General features: G+C 39.6%; 2 protein-coding genes across 2 annotated transcripts; both read right to left on the bottom strand.

The window, feature by feature from the left end:
• Positions 1 to 1,722: 1,722 nt before the first annotated feature.
• Positions 1,723 to 2,346, bottom strand: LOC141614645 (uncharacterized). The gene has a single exon (XM_074433392.1). It carries the CDS (start codon positions 2,344 to 2,346, stop codon positions 1,723 to 1,725), a length of 624 nt encoding a protein of 207 aa, XP_074289493.1.
• Positions 2,347 to 8,953: 6,607 nt separating this feature from the next.
• LOC141614643 (F-box protein At2g05970-like) lies at positions 8,954 to 9,559 on the bottom strand. The gene has a single exon (XM_074433391.1). It carries the CDS (start codon positions 9,557 to 9,559, stop codon positions 8,954 to 8,956), a length of 606 nt encoding a protein of 201 aa, XP_074289492.1.
• Between the last annotated feature and the right edge of the window lie 14,574 nt (positions 9,560 to 24,133).

Here is a 24,133-nt window from a genome sequence, read left to right as displayed (position 1 = left end):
TAATTTTGGCTGGAAAATCGGGACGGGCTCGAGGTTGAATGTGTGGACCGCTAGATGGGTGGGGGGCAAGCAACCGGAACCAAAGGATATGTGGCTTGATCTGACCAATAGCCATTTGGCAAGCTTGCAAGTAAGGGATCTTTTTTATCAGAATGGTAAGTGGAATGCTGATTTGATTAATACAGTATTCAAGGATGAGTGGTCAACTCGCATTCTTGCCATCCCGCCGTGTGAATTTAGGGTGAGGGACAAGGTTTTTTGGCCGTTTACTACGAATGGAACTTTTACGGTTAAGAGTGGCTACGGACTTATATTTCATAGCTACATGGCCGCAAGAAGTACCATTAAAGACAGGTCAAGAATAAATGATAGAGGGAGAAAGTTCTGTAGGAAAACGTTATGGAGCTTACCCGTTCCGGCGGTTTGGAAAATCCTTATCTGGAAGATTATCGTAAAGGCTTTGCCTATTGGTAGTGAGTTTCAGAAACGTAAGCTTGACATCGAACCTTTCTGTGGCATGTGTAGAGGGGGTCAGAAATGCGTGGAATCCATAGAACATCTCTTTCGCGATTGTAGTCTTGTTCAAAGGCTATGGGCGGCCTCGGAGTTGGGAATCCGGGTGGAAAGTGCCGAAGGGGTCTCGGTCACTGAATGGATTTATGACTGGATGCGCTACTTCTCAAAAAGTGAAGGAGGCGAGGACAAGATGATTACTTTTGTGGCCATCCTGTGGGGTGTGTGGTCGTTAAGAAACAGGGTTATTTTTCAGGATTTGGATCTAAACCCGTTTACAATTACGGGGTGTTTCTTTAGTTCAATCCGGAAAAATGTTCAGGTGCTATGTTGCTCCCATCTTACACAACAACCCCTGTCAAAGCTCCAAAGTTCTGAGGAAGGCTCGTCACAAGAGGACCGTGAGGCCATTCGCAATGGTCATCCCGTCAATCTCATTGGAAACCATAACGCTTGTGGGGTGGTTCGGATCAAAGTGGATGCTAGCTGGGTACGGAACATTGAAGCGGCGGTCGGTTGGATTGCTTTTGATCATGCAGGCAAGGAAATAGCGAGGAGACAAGTGCATTCCAGGGCTGAATCGACATTACAAGCAGAAGCACTCAGGGTCCGAGACGTCTTGTCATGGGCGCAAGAACAGAGAATACTCCATGTTGCTGTTTTGTCTGACTGTTTACAGTTGATCAATCAGGTAGCGGGGATTGACAAGGAAGATCATATGATTGCCGGTATCCTGGAGGATGTTCGTGATCGTTTTAGTTTTTTTTCATTGTTTGAGTCTTAGTTTTATTCCTAGGAGTCTTAACATTATAGCGCATGGTTTGGCTAAACAAGCCCTGCGATTGTAGAACCCTTAATTTACAACTGTCAAAAAAAAAAAAAAAAAGACTTGTGTTCGTCTGGGTCGCTTAACACCAAAAAGCCAATAAGAACATTAACATTACCCAGTGTCTCAAGGACTCCCGCAAATTGGCAAGGTAAGGGGTCGGATATACTGCTATCTGTGACCATATACTAGCAGCAATATAATACAAGTATTGAATAACAATTCCCAATAAAATAAATAACTAATAAACAATTAAAGTTTTCCAAAGCTCAATTTTGATCATCTATTACCTTCAAAGAACTTGTTAGTTGAAGGGAACCGAATGTAGTATCTAAAAAGTGACTTATTTTAATATCACGTAACGTTGTTGACAATCAATAACTTTAAAACTGAGGAACAAACCATATCGGTGGGCAATATGAAGAGCGTGTATCAATGCCTTCATAAAATGGTCGGAATTCATCACACTTGATGTCGTATATACCCATATCATGTCCTCCAAACTCCGTCACCAGTGTCCAATCCTCATTTTGATCATCTGTGAAATATATACAATTACGTTCCAACGATTTGGGTCCGACAGTAACACACATAGAATAGTTTCCACCTACGAACAATGCCAAATCACCCAAATCATCAATTATTTCACAACTTGTGTCTTTGGGATTAATCTTGTACACCTCAAAACCAAGTGTTTCGTAATAAAGGTCGTAGTCGACATCTTTTTTATCCGAATTCATGGCTTGATCCGTGTATCGCACCACTAAGAGGAGATTCTTGCCAGATTGTACTAAATATGCTTTCGTCCACCCTTCTTCGTAATACTCTAATGTATTGAACCAGCTCGGAGAATGATCCATGGGTTGTACAATTCCCTCAAGAATGCCGAATGATTTGTTTACATCCCAATACTGAATTGCTCCATCGTTGTATAAAGCAAACACATAATCATTCATGCCCATCACATCAACTACCCCAACCCTTGGTTTCTTAGGAACTACTGACATCCACAATTGATCTCGAGATGTCCACGATTGATCTCCCGGCCTAGCCCAAGCGACATGGCCATGCTTAGTGTTGGGGATAAAAATATCACTTTTTATCCTTGATGGAGTGTCACCATTTCATTGGAGGAAAGGAAAGAAAAGGATTGGTGAGTTGGAAAAGGTGGGGACCATTGGATTAGTCAAAGTAAACAAACACATATAAGATATTTGTTAAACAAAGCCCACGTAAGAAGGAGTCAACCAACCACCTCCTATTATCAAGCAACTACCCCCTACTTTACAGGAGCAGAGGCAGGAAAACAATGTGGACTCAACCCTAGCAAGACAACAACTATATAAAGAGAAGCAAGTCACAATTAGAGATCATCTCATTCCACACACGAACACTCTCATACTCGACATCCCGTCTTTATTTAGCAATATCCCGCTAACAAATTAATCCTTGTATTTCCTTACTTACATAATACCGTCTCGATTATAGTGCCAAATTGGTGGGATTCCGACTCCCCCCGCGGTTGTTCCCATATCGGGTTTTCCGCGTCACCAAAATTCCTCGTGTCACTCTCTTATTTTGTTGCATTTTCGCTCATCTTTATCGTCGTGTTTTATTTCGTTCATAAGCCATAGATCGATCGCTTTAACCCACAAATTAAATCAATAACTCGGTAATTTTTTACCAAAACAATTTGGCGCCCACCGTGGGGCATAGTGATCATTTTCTATAGCCAAATTTCGCAAAACTGAACCAGCCGTCACAATGTCTGAAACCAGCCAAAGTCCTTCCAGCAGCCAGAGCATGTCATCCCTGTCTTCTGGAGCAAGACCTATTCCTGCATCTGCAGGACCAGTCAGTGCATCTCCAGCGTCCAGTCAGATGACCCCCGTCAGCATGTCGCCCAGAACCATTCCTCTGCCTCTGCCTCTGAAGCCACAACAGATACCCAAAGCAGCAGGCGCACCCAGCCAGTCCAGATCCAGCAGGGAAAGCAGACCCAGCAGAGGTGAAGCTACATCTAAAGCCTCGACCCAGGAGGGATCAGGTGCAGAAGTTCTCAGAAGCAGAGGATCCCCAGTACTTGACCCGATGCAGGTGATGATCCAGGGGATGGATGTTCTGCGTCAGGCCGTTAAAGATCTGAGGAAGGACAACCAGAACCTGATTGCACAGATCGTGACCGCGGTTCAAACCAAGCCAACATCAGCACCAGAGGCTCCTACCAGAACCAGCGGTGGAGGGTCGAGTCGATCAATTTCGTCAGAACTAGTCATCAGACTGGACCTTGCGGGAGTAGCACCCAGCGAACCAATCGAGCCCAGAGGATTGGGATGTCTATCATTTGATAACCCATCCAGCCTGCAGCAGACATCAGGTAATGCTTTGTTTAGCACCCCGTCAGGATCTGACCTTCCACCCTTTTCAGTACCCCGCACACCGACGACGTCGGGATGGCAACTGGACTGTCACCAATGCAGTTAGATTCCATCCGCAACGGGATTCGCCATGATGGAGCTCGGATCGGAGGACTACAACAGACACCAGGGTGGCAGCCTGGATCCATAATCAGTGCAACACCAGTAACCAGTCATCCAGCACCAGGCCAATTTTCTGGAGTGCCCTGGCTAGGAGGTACACCTGCTGGTTCCTTCCCGCCTGTTTCTAACCCTCTTGCAGGAGCAGGTAACTCGCTGGAGCAGCAGTAACAGGAGCTGAGGGAGCTGATGTACAGTATACCAGGCGTAGCCCGTCCGTTGGAGAAAGCAGCCCGAGACAGCTACGAAGACTCACCTTTCGTGGACGACATAGCCCTAATCGGTGTTCCTAAGGGATGTGTGCCGCCAGCCATGACGCTCTACGACGGAACCACGGACCCACTCGATTATATCAACCACTACAAGCAGAAAATGATGGTGATAACCGCAACTGGATCCTTAAACGAAGCTTGTATGTGTAAAGGATTCGGGTCAACCTTATCTGGAGCAGCTCTGCAGTGGTTCGTCGGCCTGCCCAACAAGAGCATATCCAACTTCGCCGACCTAGTCAATGCCTTCAACCAGTAGTTTGCCAGCAGCAGAAAGCCGGAGAAGCAGACCAGCGACCTTTACCGGATAGTACAAGGGTTCGAGGAGTCCACCCGTGATTACTTGAACAGTTTCAACAAAGAGAAGGTGGCTATCCCGAGATGTGATATAGCAACCGCTATACAAGCCTTCCGCCGAGGACTGCACCAGGATTCAGATCTTTACAAGGACCTGACGAAACACCCTTGCACCACCTTTGAGAAAGTACAGCCGAAAGCAATTGCTGTCATAAGGATGGAGGAAGACTATGCGCCCATCAGAGGCATTTATGATTCGGATCCAGTATCCAGAAAAGCTCCAGTGGAGAAGAGGAGCGAAAGACCAGGACCCTACAGCAGAAGCGAGAATAAGGTGTCTGGAAGCACAGAAGGGAAGGACGACGCAGACCTACCTCAAAAGGAAGACTCAAAGAATTGAGTGGATAGAGGAGCAGGAGTAGGATTTGTCCTCAAATCACCCAGGGAGATCTCATAGTCCAGGCTGTACGATGTGAATTCAAGGCCACAAAAAACGAAGCAGAATATGAGACCTTGATCCTGGGTCTGAAGCTAGCTCTGGATCTGAAAATCAGACACCTCCAGGTTTGCAGTGATTTTCAACTCATAGTTAACCATGTAAATGGTTGTTATGAAGCCAGGGACTCCAGGATGATGGCATACCTGGATATAGCAAAGGAGTTGACCCTTAGATTTGCCACGTTCAACATCAAACAAATCCCTAGAGACCAGAACGCAGAAGCAGATGTGCTAGCCACCTTGGGGCCAACCTTCAAAGCAGGAGCCATCTCCACAATACCAATTGTCCACGTGCTGGAGCCAGCGATACTAAAACCTAAGCAGGAAGCAGGAGTGTTGTGCAGCACCAGAAGTGAAGAAGATACTCCAGACTGGAGGAAACCGTACCTGGACTGGCTGCAGAATGACACCCTGCCAACAGATAAAAAGGAGGAAATCCCTCGCTGGACCCTACCTCAGATGCCTGGATCGGGAAGAATCTCAGGCTGTTTTGCATGCTCTCCACAGTGGAGAATGTGAAAACCATGCAGGGGGCAGTAGCCTGTCCAATAAATTACTGAGGCAGAGATACTTTTAGCCCATAATGCGCAAAGATGCTGTAGAATTTGCAAAAAGGTGCGACGCCTGTCAGAGGCACGCACATGTCAGCCACCAGTATGGTCAGCAATTAGGTACTCTGTCTACCAGATACAGCTCAGTCAGGTTCTAGATTTTGCTTTGAACATTCTCTGGTTCTGAATATTTTTCTGGTTCTGAATATTTTCTGCATATATTCTGATTTCAACATTTTCTGGTTCTGAAAATTTTCTGCATATATTTTAAGTTCAACATTTTCTGGTTCTGAAAATTTCCTGCACGTATTTCAATCTAAACATTTTTTGGTTCTGAAAAAAACCATACATATATTCTGACCCTAATATTTCCTGATTCTGAAAGTTTTTCAAGTTACTAAATCACTTTAATATTTTAACTGAAGAAGTTCCTTTTTATAAATATCTTTCAAATAAATGACCAAGTGAATAAAAATGCAAACTAATATGAAAGGGTCTGTATTCACTACAGAAGGCGTGTGTCTGTGGCTAAGCACATACAACCGAGACAATCAGTCTCCCGCGATGCATTAGCACCCACGCAAGCCTGACTCCTCTGGACGAGTGGGCATACTAGACCCCTTAGCCAGCAATCAAACAGTGATGGCCAAACATACAGCGTAAAACGTGCATGCACAAATTAAAAGTACGCCAGAAACGGCAAGATACAAAGCAAATGATAGAACACCTGCGACACTCGCAACACACGCTCAAACATGATCATTCTCACGACACATTGATAAACATTGCATTCCCGACATATAAGTTCATAACGTGTCTATATTGATTAGATCGCTAGATCATGCATTAGAAGGTCATCGCATACACCTAGGTTGCATTACTAACATTTCTCAGGTACCAGCCGCATATAAACTGTGAAGGCAAGTTTTGACAGAGGTTCTCAACACCAGAAGCACCTATGCCGACCAGACGCAGAACAGTAGAGTAAGGAGGAGGCTGGACCTAGCATCCATAAGGTGGATCCATCATTCACCAGCAGCGTGGGATCCAGATGCAGAGTTAGACCCAGAAATAGGAACAAACTCAGAGGCAGTAGTTCGAATACCAGGAGCAGCAGAAGTCACTTCTTCCTCAGCATCTGGCGCGTCAATAGGAGCACCTTCCCCCTCCAGACCAGATAACTCGTCCAGGTTCAGACCCATAGGAAATTCTGCAGCCAGCTTTCTCTCTCCTGCTTCCAAATTCCAGCACCTGCACCTTGAAGGCTAGAGAAGCTTCAGTATCCAGAGCCTGTGAGAGGTGAATCTCAGCATCAAAAGTGCGACCCTCAACATCATAGAAACTTAAATCTCTCGAGAATCTGAACTTGCCAAAAGCTCCAGGGAAACTCAGCAGCAGGAGAACAAGATGCCAGAGTATATCCAGAAACAGAAGCATTTCCAGAAGCAGAAACACACCCAAATGGTGGAGCAGGCCCACAGATTGGGGGCATGGTTGCAAGTGAAGTAATCTCAATAGAAGTAGACTCTGGCAGAAGCAGTAGCAACCCTCTTTCTGGCGCTAGATCCAGATGAAGAACCAGAATATGCCTTCCTTTTCTCTACAGGCTTAGGAGCAGCCCAGAGGCCCTTTTCCTCCTCTGAGTCAAAATCATTTCCAAAGTAGCCTTGGGCTTAGCAGATCCTGGAAGAGGGTGAGACGTCAAGTAGCAGCAACAACAGTACGACAAGTCAAGCAGCAGCAGCAGTACTGCAAATAAAGCAGAAGCATGTGACGCAGAGACAGAAGACTCAGGGCTTGTTTGGTTGCCCATTAAAATCATGGGATTTTAAACTTCCTAGGAAGTGTAAAACCATGATGTTGTTTGGTTGCCAAAATCATGGGAAGTAGAAGTTCCCACATGAATTTACTTCCTCCATTATGTGGGAAGTCACTCACCAAGCCCCCCATTGGTCATTGGAACTTCCCACATGAATTAACTTCCCACATGCAAACCAAACACTTTTTGGGAATTCACATGAATTGGAAATTCATGTGAACTTGAAGTTTCCGGGAACTTTAGTTCCCTTATGTCAACCAAACAAGTCCTCAGAAGCAGGGTCGATTCAGAAGCAGGGGATGCGTAGAAGCAGAGGTAAAGCTACGAGGTGGAACATATCCAGGAATAAAAGGCTTCGTAGCAAGAGGAGTGACCTCAATGGGAACTTGCTCCTTGGTTGAACCAGAGGCAGATCTCCTTTTTGTACGGGCACCAGAAGCAAAGGCAGGGTCATTTTTTCTCTTCTCGGCTGGCTTGGAGGCATCTTCAGCACGTTTCTTCTCCCTCAGAGTCAGAACCGCAGCAAGTGCAGCCGTGGGTTTGCCAGAACCTGGGGGCAAAAGCTTGGTCAGAGGCAGAAAGTCCCAACGGCAATTATGCGGAGTTAGGAACATAAAGTGACGGTAAGAGAAGATTAATTGAGGGGAAGTTCGAAGTCGGCAGCATTGTCAAATCCCGTCAGTTTTTAACGCCTCGAAGAAGAAATTCCCGCTTAAAATATATTGAGACGGAAATTTGGGGGCAATTGTTGGGGATAAAAATATCACTTTTTATCCTTGATGGGGTGTCACCATTTCATTGGAGGAAAGGAAAGAAAAGGATTGGTGAGTTGGAAAAGGTGGGGACCATTGGATTAGTCAAAGTAAATAAACACATATAAGATATTTGTTAAACAAAGCCCACGTAAGAAGGAGTCAACCAACCACCTCCTATTATCAAGCAACTACCCCCTACTTTACAGGAGCAGACGCAGGAATCCAGGAGCAGAGGCAGGAAAACAATGTGGACTCAACCCTAGCAAGACAACAACTATATAAAGAGAAACAAGTCACAATTAGAGATCATCTCATTCCACACACGAACACTCTCATACTCGACATCCCGTCTTTATTTAGCAATATCCCGCTAACAAATTAATCCTTGTATTTCCTTACTTACATAATACCGTCTCGATTATAGTGCAAAATTGGTGGGATTCTGACTCCCCCCGCGGTTGTTCCCACATCGGGTTTTCCGCGTCACCAAAATTCCTCGTGTCACTCTCTTATTTTGTTGCATTTTCGCTCATCTTTATCATCGTGTTTTATTTCGTTCATAGGCCATAGATCGATCGCTTTAACCCACAAATTAAATCAATAACTCGGTAATTTTTTACCAAAACACTTAGCATGTGGCTCATAAAGTAACATAATAAGAGCATCTCCAATGGATGGCTACAATACATTGTAGCCTGATTTGCCAAGTCGGTTTTTTAAGCTGTTTTCTTTTCAGCTACACACCGCTCCAATGGGAAGCTACAACATTTTGTAGCTTATATGGGTCTCACCTTATTAATTTCATCCAATAAAAAAATTTACCTTTTCTTTTTTTTCATGTCAAGCATGTAGCTTGACAAAGCTACAATGCTTTCAAGCTACATTTGTTCACTCCCTCTCCAATGATAAGCTATTTGCTTGAAATTTTACAAAAATTGCAAGCAAGTGCCTAAAAGCAACCATTGGAGTTGCTCTAACAAACTCGTGATTGCCACTTTTAGACACTTTGAGCACAATAAGCTTCGTCAGAAAGATCTGTATACACCAACGAAAATAATCTTTTTTATCCTCACGCCAGTTCTCGTCGTTTTCAGGTAGGTGAGGGAGATTACTCAATCTTGGGAAACTAATACCCGCCTTGGTGATAGGATTGAACAGTTGAACATTAAAGTCATGGCCAACCATTGCGATCCAGCCATAAGGCGAACCCCAACATCTTGCTTCGAATGTTTCAGGGAGATTCAAATTGTAACACTTGTTATTATTAAGATTAAAGATCTTACAAACGCAATCCGGATTATCTTTATTGTTTTCAGCAAGTAATAGCCATGGTACAACTGACGTAGCCCTCCACTGGTGCTTTATTGTAGACGAAGCATGGTTCCAGGACCGACAAACTGCAGAAAAACAAATAAAATCTTCGAAAAATTCCAACTTGAATGCAACAGTAGTAAGAAGATCCATAGGCAATGCAGACCAATCGTATATAGCCATAGGGTATATACTAAGGGGGCTTTTGGTTAGGGGGAATAAGGAAAGGGAAAGAGAATAAAAATGGTTGATTCCTTTTATTGTTGTTTGTTTGACACAAAGAAAGGGTAACCCATACCCCCCCTTACCCCCAAAATCATTCTCATCCTTACCCCTCCCCCCCTTGGGTAAGCCCATAACCCCATAATCCCTTCTTCCTCCTACTCCCTATTTCCACCACTCCCACCAACACCCACCACACCCTCTCACACCGTCAACCACTGCCACCTACACCCTACACCCAAGTAGTGGGGGAGGGGTTTTCGAAGGGTTGTGGTGGATTTTTAAGTGGTGGGGGAGGGGTTTTCGAAGGGTTGTGGTGGATTTTTTTACAATGAATAAGGTGTTTGGAGTCGGGATTTTGGTGTTTGTTGAGGGCGTGAGGCGCGGTGATTAGGTTCGCTGTGGGGTACCGTGAGGAAGATCGTCGGCGCCGCTACTTGTTGTGGTGTCGGTGTAGATAATGGTGGTAGGTGGTAGGTAATGGTGGTGGAGGTGGTGGATGTTGGCTTTTAATTCCCTTTTCCTCTAATTGTCAACCAAACACCCAAGTATAATATGGGTGATCCCATTCATTTCCCTCTCTTACCCTTTCTTGATTTCATTCTCTTACCTTTTCCCGTACCAAACGCCCCCTAATTAAATCGCTATTCCGTAAGATTTAATCTCGTTTTTTTTTCATCAACTAGGATTTTATATACTCCGTATAAAGTTATGGACTATGGTAACTTCAGTTTGGAATACTTCTATCATCGAATCATATTTGGAAATAAAAAAAATAATCTTGGAATGGGATACCTTAGGTGTCGTGTGATTACCTAATATGCAACGACCGGAAATTAATCCGAAATAAACCGTTTTTTTCAACGGAATTATTTTTTTGCATACGGATTTTAGTCTTTCACATACATTTTTTTTCATTAACTTTTCATATCATACCTTTTTCCCTAAGCATAAACGAATTAACTCTATGTACTTTTTTTCCGTTAAAATCGAATCTAGTTGCTCTAAAAACTTAAAACAACGGATTATAATTTTTCAATTAGTGAAATAATTTAGTTATTTATCAATTATTAATATGTTTTGTTGAAATTATTAGAGTTTGTCCATTAATTAAATTAATATTCTGTATGTTTAGTTATTTATCAATTAGGGTTTATAATTAGTGAAAGACACGGTGGTTATAGGGTGGTCAGGTGTGTCAGAGACAATTGCAGGATCAAGTAGTACCAAATTGTCGATTCCAATAAGAAATCATTAGTATCAAACGCACCTGACGGCAATGTAATCTTGATTCTTGAGTATTAGATATTAAATTAATTTCCAAACATCAAATCACTACCATTTACAGCAAATTGGTGTCTTCCTCGTTGTGAGTTGTTCTCCCGTATAGACTTGCAGTATACTCACGACCGCTACAAATGCTCACGACCGCTACAAATGCTCCAAGTGTACGACACTATGAATCCAGCCGCTAAAATTGATGCCGGAGCACCGATTGATCGGGGTAAGGTCGGACGGAGTGGGCCTCCGAAGGGAGGTGAACAGAAGGGAGGTGAAAGTAAGGGAGATTGGAGAAAAAAATCAATTGAGAGTGACTGGGAAAAAAATAATAAGGGTAAAATGGTAAAAAATGTATGTGAAAAAGTAAAATGCGTATGTGAAAAAGCACATCCCTTTGAGCAACGAGTTGATCACTTATTCCGCTTTTGTGTCTCATCTTCCATTGCTTTTACTATCTTGCAACACATCATCATTCACATAATTAAATTAATAGCAATTTCTCTTAAGTTAATAACGTGTCACAAGAAGACAACCTGAAAATGACCTGTCAAAGAGTGGGTCGAAACCCAACATGTAGCGGGTTAACACGTTGGATAAGACAACCAATATTATTGCTACAAACAGTGGCGGAGCCAGGATTTGAACTTAGGGGGGTAAAAAAATTTAGGGGGGGGGGGGGGGTGAACGACTAATTTCATAACACACCCTCGAAAAAATTTCGAAAAATTTAACTAAAACTTTCGAAAATTTCATCCGCCAGGAAGAGACGACCGCCTCTGCTAGCCCCCCAGCTCCACCACTGGCTACAAAGGATTCTACAACATGTAGCGGGTTAACACGTATATGACTAATAATATGATTTATTTCCATTCCTTATTACAATCAATCAATAACTTTAAAGTGGAAGATAAGCCATAAACCATGTCAGTGGGTAATCTAAAGAGCCTGTATCGAGGCCTTCATAAAATCTTCGAACTTGATTACATTTGATGTCGTATACACTCATATCATGTCCTTCAGACTTAGTAATCACTAATCAGTGTCCGTTCCCGATTTTGATCCTCCGTGAAATATATACACTTACGTTCCAAGGGAGTTTCCTTAATTTACCAAATTAAATTAAATAACCAATCTCCCTTTTTTATTCTCTTTTCCTAAATTGTTTCAAAGACTCTTAAGTCCAAATTGCGTCCTCACTTAGAAAATTAGATGAAATATTATTTTCTAGTTTCTATAATACTCAAAAATAATATTCGTAATTTTTTCATACAACAATATTATATACTTCTATAATCGGGGAAGTGGTGCCCCATAACTTTGTGTAATTATGAAATTAACCACCATAACTTTTAATTGGTGTGAATAGGCCCCATAACTTACATAATAATTGAAATTAAACCCCTTTTATCAAAATTTCACGAGAAATTCAATTTATTATATCACAAAAGTAGAAATGGTTATGCTCTTATGAAAAATATGAAATAAAAGTTTAAAAAAGTTAATAAAAAAAATTAGCGTAAATTAAATATAAATAAATTAAAAATTATTTTACGAAAATCAAACCCAAATTATTATTTTTATATAAAGTACAGATTTTACAAATTTTTGTTATACAAAGTACAGATTTTTCAAAAAATTTTAAAAAAAATTCAATTGCAAAATATTTTATTAGGTAGCTGTGTTAAAATTAGAAGTTGGAATAAAAGAGAGTAGGCCAAGAAGGATTAGGGGAGGTGCAATTTTCATGAATCCAAGGTTGGAGGTCGAGAGAGAAGAAGGACGCATCAACTTTGAAATGCTTCCAAACACAAGTGGCATGGCTATAGTCACGAAGAAGGTGGATGGTGGATTCTGTAGAAACTGTATAAAGATGAACTTGATTTACATTGAATGATAGAGACCGTATATATACAATGCTAGACTAGAGCACAAGTTAGCTATAAAACCCTAAGATACAAGAATCACAAGATAATATACAATCTTGGATAATAAGAAACAAATAACTAAATACAATATATTATGCTAAAAGAAATCGTAACTAAAGATTACGTATTATCTTCAATACGCTCCCGCAAGATGGACGTGCCAGAGGAAAGACCAATCTTGAGCAGAATAGGATACAAAGCGGGGCGTCCAAGAGGCTTAGTTAACGCATCAGCTAGTTGATCATTTGCCGAAATGTGTTGCTCCCGTAAAAGCCCTTTGTTAACTTGTTCAAGAACAAAATGAAACGCAAGGGCGACATGCTTCATCCGCGAGTGAAACACGGGATTAACCGAGTAAGAAGTGGCACCCAAATTGTCACAATACAGAACTGGGGGTGCTGTAACACGAAAGTTCAACTCGGATAGTAAGGAACGAAGCCGAATTACCTCAGCGGTGGCTGCGGCTACGGCACGAAACTCGGCCTCAGTTGAGGAAAGAGCAAGAGCTCGTTGCTTCTTAGAAGACCAGGAGATCGGGTTGCGGCCGAGGTACACAATAATATAGCCAGTGGTGGAGACAAAATCGTCTTTGTCACCGGCCCAGTCAGCATCACAAAAGGCGTGTAGAGACAATGGAGTGTCACGATGAAGATTAATGCCAACAGTGAGCGGGCCCTTGAGATAACAAAGAAGACGTTTTAAGGCTAGCCATTGGGACTCTTGAGGATCCTGCAAAAATTGAGCTAGTTTGTTTACAGCAAAGGCAATGTCGGGCCGGGTAAGTGAGAGATATTGAAGGCTGCCAACAGCTGCACGGTAGTCAGATGGGTTGGGAATTGAGTGACCTGTCGTGAGCGTAAGGGGAGGTTAGGGACTCAAGGGTGTAGTGGTGGGTTTGGCATCAAGCATATTTGTGCGAGTAAGGATATCATGGATGTATTTGGTTTGGGTGAGACGGAGGCCAGAGGGTGTAGGTGCAACTTCAATACCAAGAAAGTATGACGGAAATCCCAAATCTTTAAGAGAAAAGCGAGTAGCAAAGGATGAGAAGAAGTGAGAAAGGGACGAGGAAGGGGGACCAGTGACGATGATATCGCCAACATAGACTAGAAGATAAATAATAACAGAATTTTTGTGGTAGAGAAAAAGAGACGGGTCAGAGAGAGATTGCTTGAAACCGTACAAGAGTAGATAATTTTTCAATTCATTATACCAAGCTCGAGGAGCTTGTTTAAGACCGTATATTGCTTTAGAATGTTTGCAGACATAATTTGGAAAAGAAGGATTAACAAAGCCAGAAGGCAGAGACATGAAGACAGTTTCAGATAACGTACCTTGAAGAAAAGCATTGTTAATATCGAGTTGCTTGAGGGACCAACCACGGGCGAGTGCAAGCGAGAGAATAAGGCGCACAGTGACGGGTTTAACTACGGGACTGAAGGTCTCAGAATAATCAACACCCGGCCTTTGATGAAAACCCTTAGAAACAAGACGAGCCTTGTACTTGTGAATGGTATTGTCCGGGTTATATTTGACCCGAAAAACCCATTTGCAGTCGACAACATTGTAAGAGGTGTCGGGAGGGACAAGAGACCACGTCTTATTTGCTAGGAGAGCCGAGTATTCATCAGACATGGCAGCTTGCCATTTGAGATCAGACAAAGCGGATTTGAGTGTGACGGGAGGGAGAGTGGCAGTAGAGAGGTGAGCTAACTTGGCATATTTGGGATTGGGGCAGCGAATATTATTCATGAGCCGTGTAGTGGCTCGTGAGGCAGGGACAACACCATGATCAGGTGGCGGGGCAGAAGGAGAAGAAGAAGGCTCTTGCTCCTCGGTAGAAGGAGAAGGACCAGAGGGAGTGCGGGGAGATGTTACAGGGGAGGTGTGAGGAGAAGTATCAGGGGGAGGAGTGGATGACGTGTCGGGTTCCGTGGCAGAGGGAGGGTTTGGAGTAGGTGTAGGAAAGAGGATGGGAATTGACAGTGAACACCATTGAGTAGGTGAGCATGTCAAGGAAGGAGTGACATTGGGACACAAGGTAGGATAGGGAAAATTCGATTCGACAAACTTAACATGTCGGGATGTGTACAGCTTATTAGTGGTGGGATTGAGACAGTAAAAGGCACTTTGTGTCGAGGAGTATCCAACAAATATGCAGGGGACAGATTTCGGGTCAAGCTTGTGCTTCGTGGAGGGGCGAAGCCATGGGTAACATAGGCACCTGAAGCCTCTCAATTTGCGATAATTAGGAGAGACACCAAACAGTTTTAAAAAAGGGGGAAGAATTTTTAAGAAGGGGTGTGGGCATGCGATTAATAAGGTAGACAGCTGTGACGAATGCATAGGACCGGTAGGTAGTCGGAACAGAGGCGTGTGTGAGAAGGGAGAGTCCCGTTTCGACAATATGACGATGTCGTCTCTCAGCAATGCCATTGTGTTCCGGGGTATGGGGGGAGAAGTTGTTGGAATTTGTGTCCTCCGACAATAATGCGATCACGACTGTTGATCATGATGATCACATGTTTAAGTCTCGTTTTAAAGAATACAATTGGGAAGTATTTTTTTTTTGTCAACTGGTCAACATATATCGGTAATGATTGGCTGAATAGAGTTTGACATTACTGTCGTGCGACGGTGGTGATCAGTTGATCCCCTTGGTCATACCTATAGGGCAACACTCTTAATTGATTATTTAATTAATCGTATAATGTTACGAGTTAATTAAATTTCTTGAAAATTGACGGACGATTTTTGAAAGTAAAATTTACGTATCACATTGTAATGTGATTAAATGAGATACTGATGCGAGTGATTGAATCGTATCATTACTCGGATGAAATAATTGTTTAAAGTAACAATTGAATTGAATGAATTATTATAAATACAATCAGTTGTGATTTATAAATGGTAAAATATTTTGGTACAAGTAATTATGAAATTACTAAGTCAATTTTTGTATGTGACGTATTTTTAATAATACGTTGATTTTTAATATGTTAAAAAAACACAACAAATTTATGCTACATATGACATGTGACATTTTGACAATTGACAAAAATAATATGGATTCCATATTATCCATTTGGACCGAAAATAAGAGGAGGTTTAAGCTAATTGTGTTTGCTTAAATTAGTGGTAAACATAATGATTGTTTGCTATAGTAGCCATGCAACCCTATTGTGCATTGTGAAGACAAATGAGTGCATGCATTGGCTCCCCTCCCACTCCCCTTGTCCGGTTTTTAGAGAAGGAAAAACCACTTGGTTTTTCCTCTCCTTTTACCATATACTTAAGATTATTATTGATAATTCATTCATACTTTTCACTCATCCAAAATTAGAATTCTAGAGAGATAAAAAGCTCTCTTCTTCTTCTCTCCCAAAACCGAAATATTTAAGTGTTACATAATATTTTGGGTCAATTTTCTATAAGATTAATATTGTACTAGTTCTTATAATATTAATTTTTATTAAGAGTAAGCCTTGGGTATAAAGCTTAAGGAGAGATCCTACACTTGGATCTTAGTTCTTCCATTAAAGGAAAGCACAAGAACAAGAGAGAAAGGTGATCTCTCTTGTGCCCTTAAAACCAAAATCACAATGTAAGAACATGATTTCTTCTCTACTTTGCTCATTTGTTTGCATGCATAAAATCCATCTTTAATTTTATGACAAATTAAATTAACATATATATGAATATGTAAGTATATAGATCTACTTTTCCTTCAATTGGTATTAGAGCCATGGTTGTTTGCATGCAAATCGGTTAAAAGTTTTTCCGAGTTATAAGAATAACATATAAAACTTGTAAAATTTGTGTTATTATGATATATCACGAAATTAATTCATGCATGTTAATATTTCTGGTCCTAAAATGTTTTAGGATATTTTGGTGATATTTACGGATTTTTATTGTTCATATTATACAATAATGGCATTTAAATATGATTTTATGAGTAAAAATGTCATTTTCGGTCTAAAATTAGCTATACTTCGAATTTTCCAGTGATTTTTGGATATGTTGTCACATATATTATTTTGAGATAACCTGTAAATTTTCATAATTTTTGGACTTGTTATGCTCGAAAAATGGATTTTTCATTATTAAATTCGGATTTAGGTGAAAAATAGGTTAATATGAGTTAAATTTCGAATCTGGTCATAGAAATTTAATATGTTGTCACATGATATTTTACAAGATGTGTGTAAAATAATGGGCTATATTAAAGTCTTTTGCATGATTTATGGATTTTTGAAGAAAAATTGCATGAATAGTGACTTTATTAGTGAAATATTGATAAAAACATACTCTATGACTTAGGAAAAACATCAAATGTTGCATTTTATTATCTTTTTCAGATCTAAAATTGAAAAGTTGATGAGAATATTTTTTCACATGTTTTTATGATTATTTTGTTAAAAACCGATAAACCGCAACATTGTTTTTCCGGAAAATTTCGAAATTTTTAACCTAAGTTTTTGAATATTATGAGTGTCATGGTATTTTTCCAGAATGTTCATGAGTTTAAATTTTGAATTTTGAATTTATTTGAAATTTTGTGATTTATTTGAAGTTTATAGCTTATTTTTGTAATTTTTAGTCCATTAATGAACAATTTTATAAATATGAGTTAATTATGGTCAAATTATTAGTGAAGACTAAATTTTGAGTCCTAAGAGGTTAGGGTAATTAACTTATGCATAAATATGAATTTATGTATTTTTTGTGATTGTAAAATGTTGAAATCACGCAAATCCGTAAAAACCGAGTAATATATGATATTGGCTAATTAAAGGCGATTTAGCATAAAATTGAGCATGTTCTTACATATTATAATGCTTCATTTTCTTTATGATTGTCATAATTTTAATTTATGTAATTTTTGAATTATGTAATTTTGCTTAGTATGGCCTTAGATTTTAATTGGTATTTCCCGAAATGTATGGGAATATCGATTCGGTTGTAATTTTATTGTGATCTCGTATCACCGTTTTGTAATTTAATAGATTTATTTTATTTTAGTTACAAATGTATAATAGGAAATTATGTAATTTATTATGTAATTTTATTCATTCCGGAGTTCCCAAAGACGGATTTCTTCAAGAATGGCGATACATAAAGACGGTGTTACCTCGAGATGCGTGTCACAACCGAAGTTCAAGGGACCAATGGAGTTGGTTTCCGAATATGTAATAATTAAATAGTTTTTCTATTTTAGGAAAGGCCATACTAGAATTTATTTATTTATTTTTATGCTTGCATTTTATTTTATGTCGCATGCATCGCTAAATCGCCATAACTAAAACATGCATCTTCTTTTATAGAGGTTTTTCGACAGTGTCAATTAGAATTATAGTAGTTCACCGCTTTAGTTCACTTAAAACGTGATAGATAATAAATTGACATGACCTCTCGCTAAAACAATCAATTGAGACATAGCCTTACCAAATAGTAGAAACCATGAAAACCTATTTCGCGAGGGAGTGCACTCGGCCCTACCGGGGTACAAACCTTGTTACGTAGGGGAAGTGGGTGATGAATGTTAATCCACCGAATTCATGTTGATAAGGGATGAATCGGCCCTACCGTGCCCAAGTTGATATGGATTTGGATCATGGACACATTTATTCGAAATTTGGATTGAACTCAACAAAAGTTTTTGATAAGGGATGTATCGGCCCTACCGTGCCCTTGTCGAATGTGTTTTGGGCTAAAGATAATTGTTAATGTAATATTATCGACCAAGAGTTCTAAAAGTAGAATCGATTAAACGTTAATCCACCGAGTTATAGTGATAAAGGATGAATCGGCCCTATCGTGCCTAAGTCGATATGAATTTGGGTCTTGGAATCATTTATCTAGTTGGGTAGAGGTCACTAGAAAAATGCATAAAACTTGTTTAAATCATACATTTTTACGAGTATTATTGTTAAAACGACATTTGTTTTACTCCTTATATTTTGTTTTGTAGACCACTTCTTTTTCTCATAACAAATGGCAACACCAACTCCAAACGCCACACCTCTCGCTAGTTCATCATGGCTCCAATCCTTTATGGATCGATGTAAACTTGAAAAGAATGGGTCAAATTTCTCCGATTGGGATGCCCAACTCAAATTGGCCGCCCAAGGTGACGACAAGCTTCGTTACCTTACCGAGGCCTCTCCACCCGAACCTACTACTAGGTCGACCGCCGCCACTAGGGAAGCATATGAGGCTTACCAAAAGGAGTCCGCCGCAATGAAAAATGTCTTGATATTTGCGATGGAGGCAGACCTCCAAAGGAGAGCCTTTAAAATGGGCAATGCTAATGAGATTTACTCCAAGCTTGTGACAATGTTTTCACAAACTCCGCGGATCGTCCAATATGAGGCGGCCGCGGCATTCTTTGATCTCGACTTCAAAGAGGGCCAAAAGGTTAGCCCTCATGTGCTCAAACTTATGGAGCTTGTCGAGACCTTGAAAATTCAAAAAGTTGAAATCCCCAAAGAACTCATTGTAGATAGGATTCTACACTCCTTGTCTAAAGTGAAAGCGTATGTTCAATTCCGGGTGAATTTTAACATGCAAGACAAGGATGTGTCTCTTGAGGAGTTGCACAAGTTACTTGTGCAAGCCGAAAGGGACATGGGGTTAAATGTGAACCCGCCCAAGGATGTGCTTAACATAAGCACTAAGAGTAAGGGGAAGTTCAAGAAGAATGGGAGAAAGGGCAAGAAGCAAGCTCCCACATTCACCAAAGCTAAGACTTGTGAAGCTAGCACTTCAAAAATCAAGAAGGGTCCTCTTGATAAATGCCATTATTGTAATGGTATGGGACATTGGAAAAGAAATTGTTCCAAATACCTTGGTGATATTAATTTGGAAAGATTACTCCAGTAGGTAAATGACTATCCTTCTTTTATGTTTCTAATTCAACTATGGTATTATGATGCAAAGTTGTGATAATGTATCTCCCTTTTTATTGTAAATAGGGCCTCCACCAAGCAAAGACAAGGGAAAGGAAAAGCAAGCATGAGAAACCATTGAGAAGCTAGGGATAGCTTTTATGGAGCTTTGCTTTTCATTGTCTTATTTTAAATTATGTTTTGGATTTTAGAACCTTAAGTTTCCGTGTTCGACATGGAAAGGTATTTTGGATAATGGGTTGTATTTTGGATAATGGTGACTTGGTTTGCAACCCAAGTCACCCGTTTTATCATTTATCCTTTTATGTTCTAAAATTCATCTTTAAATGCTTGTTCTTAGAAACATAAGATTATTCACTTAAAGTGATCTAATAGACAAATATAATGACGGGTTTCATTATATGTCCACATGCTTAAGGCTTGTGTATGATCATTTATAAAGCGATTTTGAGTCTATGAACTCTCTTAAAGGTATGTCAATCACCAAGTACACATATGAAATATAAAACTATTAGTCAATCTATGAGATAGTTCTCCTTATACTTCAACATCATTATTTGTGTCTCATATGCTATCTTTGAATCTATAGTGTATTTATTCTAAAGATAGAGTGGGAGAAAAATGAGGACACAACACACAAGGCAAGATAAAAATTGTGTACTTGTGTAAATAAAGATCTACGCAAGAGAGAATGATTTGAATGAAGGTATATCTATTTACATAGTATACCGAATAGATGAGATCTATGGTCTCAAGTAAGTTCTATATGACAAAAGAGACCAAGTGAAGTAATCGAAAGAACATATTCTTATGATAACTACACGAGGAGACCAAAAGAAAGTTTTGGAAGAAAAATGACTGATGTAAAGTCTTAACAAAGTTTTTGACTAAGTTCTATATGATAAATTTTGACCAATAGTTTCAACCTTGAGATTTACTTAAGAGCCTTAATGAATCATAGTAACATACTAGTTATGATCGAGTTGCAAAGATTGATATACCGATATCTTCAATGACCAAGTTTTAACCACGCAAATGTCATTGCTTAACCTCTTTATGAAATGGTTAAACCTCCTTCCGAAAGGGTATTTTCGAAGGATGTGTTCTAGATATTATTTATATTTGAATAATGACATTGCTACACATCATTATGACATGAGTGTGTTAGAGATTTAAAATCTCTTTCCGTAAGGTTAAGATGAGACCTCTTCGAAATAGGTATTTTGAAAGGATATGATGGGAACATATATGGTTTTATCTTAATAACTTGGCAATGCAATTTATGTTTCAATTCTTGAAAAGTTTCAATTGAGAAGTCAATTTCGAAATATGTAGAATTGAGTGGGAGTTAGGAAATTCTCATGTGAAGACATGGAATTTAGTGGGAGCTATCATCCTTTGAATGTTTACAACTCACCACTCATTAAAGAATGACGAGCTAATACCTTCTTTCATAAAGAAGCATTTGAGCTTTCAATTCTGGATGATAATGGACTATGATGAATCCAATTACATCAAGGGATGTTGGATTAGTATTAAGAGATACACATCGTACCAACATTCACATAGGTTATTCATGAAGATGAAAATGGAATTGCCATTAGCAGTCATGGTCGTTCATTGAACCTATGAACGGTTGATCTCATGATTATTAGTAACTAATGTTTCCGCCATTAGAATAATCATGCACATGTCCAAATAATGAATCATATGCATAAGAGCATGATGATTCATTGGTAAGCCACAATAGAAACGTCATGAATTCCCAAGTAGAATCCGATGAGCGATTTCGGTGTTTGTCAGAATGCTCTTATATGTGTCAAGAGGTTGCGCATATTAATGAAAATAGGAGCACATGTAAGGATTTATGAGAATCCTAAATCTTTCAAGCCTAAGAAAGAGAAATAAGAAGTTTTGGAAAGATACTTAATTGAATAAGAAGTTACTCAAAACTAATCTTTCCTAACTATGCTAGGACTTGTGAGAAGTGCTAGGCCAATCGTCTTGACAAATTGTTGTAAGACTCTGCAAGACATATACCTAGTGCATTGTGTGTGAATGGAGTACTTGATCAGTACAAGTTATATCATTCACCACAAATTCGTTCGTTATGTGATAATCGATAAGAAAGTTCTTTCAAGATAAAGAACCAAAACCGAGGTCGGGAACCTTGATGTGTAGTTGGTAATGTTCATGCTATGAGAGAGAACATGAATGTAAAGGAAAATGCAAGTGTAAGAAGTTTGAACACATGGACACATGGCATGTTAAACTTCTATTGCAATCAATAAGTGTTTACACTTATGATATACATCACAAGGTTGTAATATGATATTGACTACCCGAGTGTGATGTCGATATTTGTCGTTTGAGTTATTATTAACTCACCTTGTACATTGTTATATCCAAACGGGTTGTGGAGACAATTGAACCCCGTTAAAGTGAACACGGATTAACATTGTATTTGCCCATAGTTACTTATATGAGGTGACGTCTCGAAGTGACTAGAGTGTGATGCGATTGATGGCAAGTTCAAGTGCCATAGAGTCATGTGAGATGACTAGTCGATCACATAGGCAGACTGTTAGGAACTTTTTGTCGGGCCTAATGACCGCTTATAGAGTTCTGGCAAATTTATATAGCCTGGTCGTGGCGAGAGCTACTATAGTATTCGAATGAGTCGATTCTTTTGACTAAAGACTGTTCACCTAAGATGGCACGTTTTTGATTAACTTTGATTTGTGTTACTACGACCTTCGTAAATGGGGTCAAATGGGCATATTTTGGGTTATGATGGCTGTGGCTAGTCGAAGGGAATGAGTGCGATAGGAATTGTCCACCCCTAGTAAAGGTTATAACAATATCTCAGGGCCACTCGAGGAGTAATGAACTGGAAATGCGTGGCCACGCTCGGAAGGTATCTATGATAGATAAGTCCGGTCAATCAGTTATTCTACAGATCGAGGAAACCACTCTCGATATGATCACTTGCAAGTACGGCCTGAAAGACACCTTGCATTGAGTGGGAGATAGTAATAGGACAAGAGAATTGGGGACGCACACTTGTCGAGGACAAGTGGGAGATTGTTGGAATTTGTGTCCTCCGACAATAATGCGATCACGACTGTTGATCATGATGATCACATGTTTAAGTCTCGTTTTAAAGAATACAATTGGGAAGTATTTTTTTTTTTACTGTCAACTGGTCAACATATATCGGTAATGATTGGCTGACTAGAGTTTGACATTACTGTCGTGCGACGGTGGTGATCAGTTGATCCCCTTGGTCATACCTATAGGGCAACACTCTTAATTGATTATTTAATTAATCGTATAATGTTACGAGTTAATTAAATTTCTTGAAAATTGACGGACGATTTTTGAAAGTAAAATTTACGTATCACATTGTAATGTGATTAAATGAGATATGGTCTGAGTGATTGAATCGTATCATTACTCGGATGAAATAATTGTTTAAAGTAACAATTGAATTGAATGAATTATTTTAAATACAATCAGTTGTGATTTATAAATGGTAAAATATTTTGGTACAAGTAATTATGAAATTACTAAGTCAATTTTTGTATGTGACGTATTTTTAATAATACGTTGATTTTTAATATGTTAAAAATACACAACAAATTTATGCTACATATGACATGTGACATTTTGACAATTGACAAAAATAATATGGATTCCATATTATCCATTTGGACCGAAAATAAGAGGAGGTTTAAGCTAATTGTGTTTGCTTAAATTAGTGGTAAACATAATGATTGTTTGCTTTAGTAGCCATGCAACCCTATTGTGCATTGTGAAGACAAATGAGTGCATGCATTGGCTCCCCTCCCACTCCCTTTGTCCGGTTTTTAGAGAAGGAAAAACCACTTGGTTTTTCCTCTCCTTTTACCATATACTTAAGATTATTATTGATAATTCATTCATACTTTTCACTCATCCAAAATTAGAATTCTAGAGAGATAAAAAGCTCTCTTCTTCTTCTCTCCCAAAACCGAAATATTTAAGTGTTACATAATATTTTGGGTCAATTTTCTATAAGATTAATATTGTACTAGTTCTTATAATATTAATTTTTATTAAGAGTAAGCCTTGGGTATAAAGCTTAGGGAGAGATCCTACACTTGGATCTTAGTTCTTCCATTAAAGGAAAGCACAAGAACAAGAGAGAAAGGTGATCTCTCTTGTGCCCTTAAAACCGAAATCACAATGTAAGAACATGATTTCTTCTCTACTTTGCTCATTTGTTTGCATGCATAAAATCCATCTTTAATTTTATGACAAATTAAATTAACATATATATGAATATGTAAGTATATAGATCTACTTTTCCTTCAGAAGTGAGATGTGTGATACCATCATTAGTGATGGTTGGTGTGAGTTTTAAGTACTCTCCTCCG

This window comes from Silene latifolia, chromosome 11 (assembly GCF_048544455.1).
Source record: "Silene latifolia isolate original U9 population chromosome 11, ASM4854445v1, whole genome shotgun sequence".
NCBI lineage: Eukaryota > Viridiplantae > Streptophyta > Magnoliopsida > Caryophyllales > Caryophyllaceae > Silene > Silene latifolia.
Note: the sequence above shows the minus strand (reverse complement) of the source record. Positions and strands in the feature narration are given on the sequence as shown.

Coding starts and splice junctions, on each gene's coding strand:
- LOC141614645 (XM_074433392.1), bottom strand. CDS start 2,346: ATGTCAGTAGTTCCTAAGAAACCAAGGGTTGGGGTAGTTGATGTGATG.
- LOC141614643 (XM_074433391.1), bottom strand. CDS start 9,559: ATGGCTATATACGATTGGTCTGCATTGCCTATGGATCTTCTTACTACT.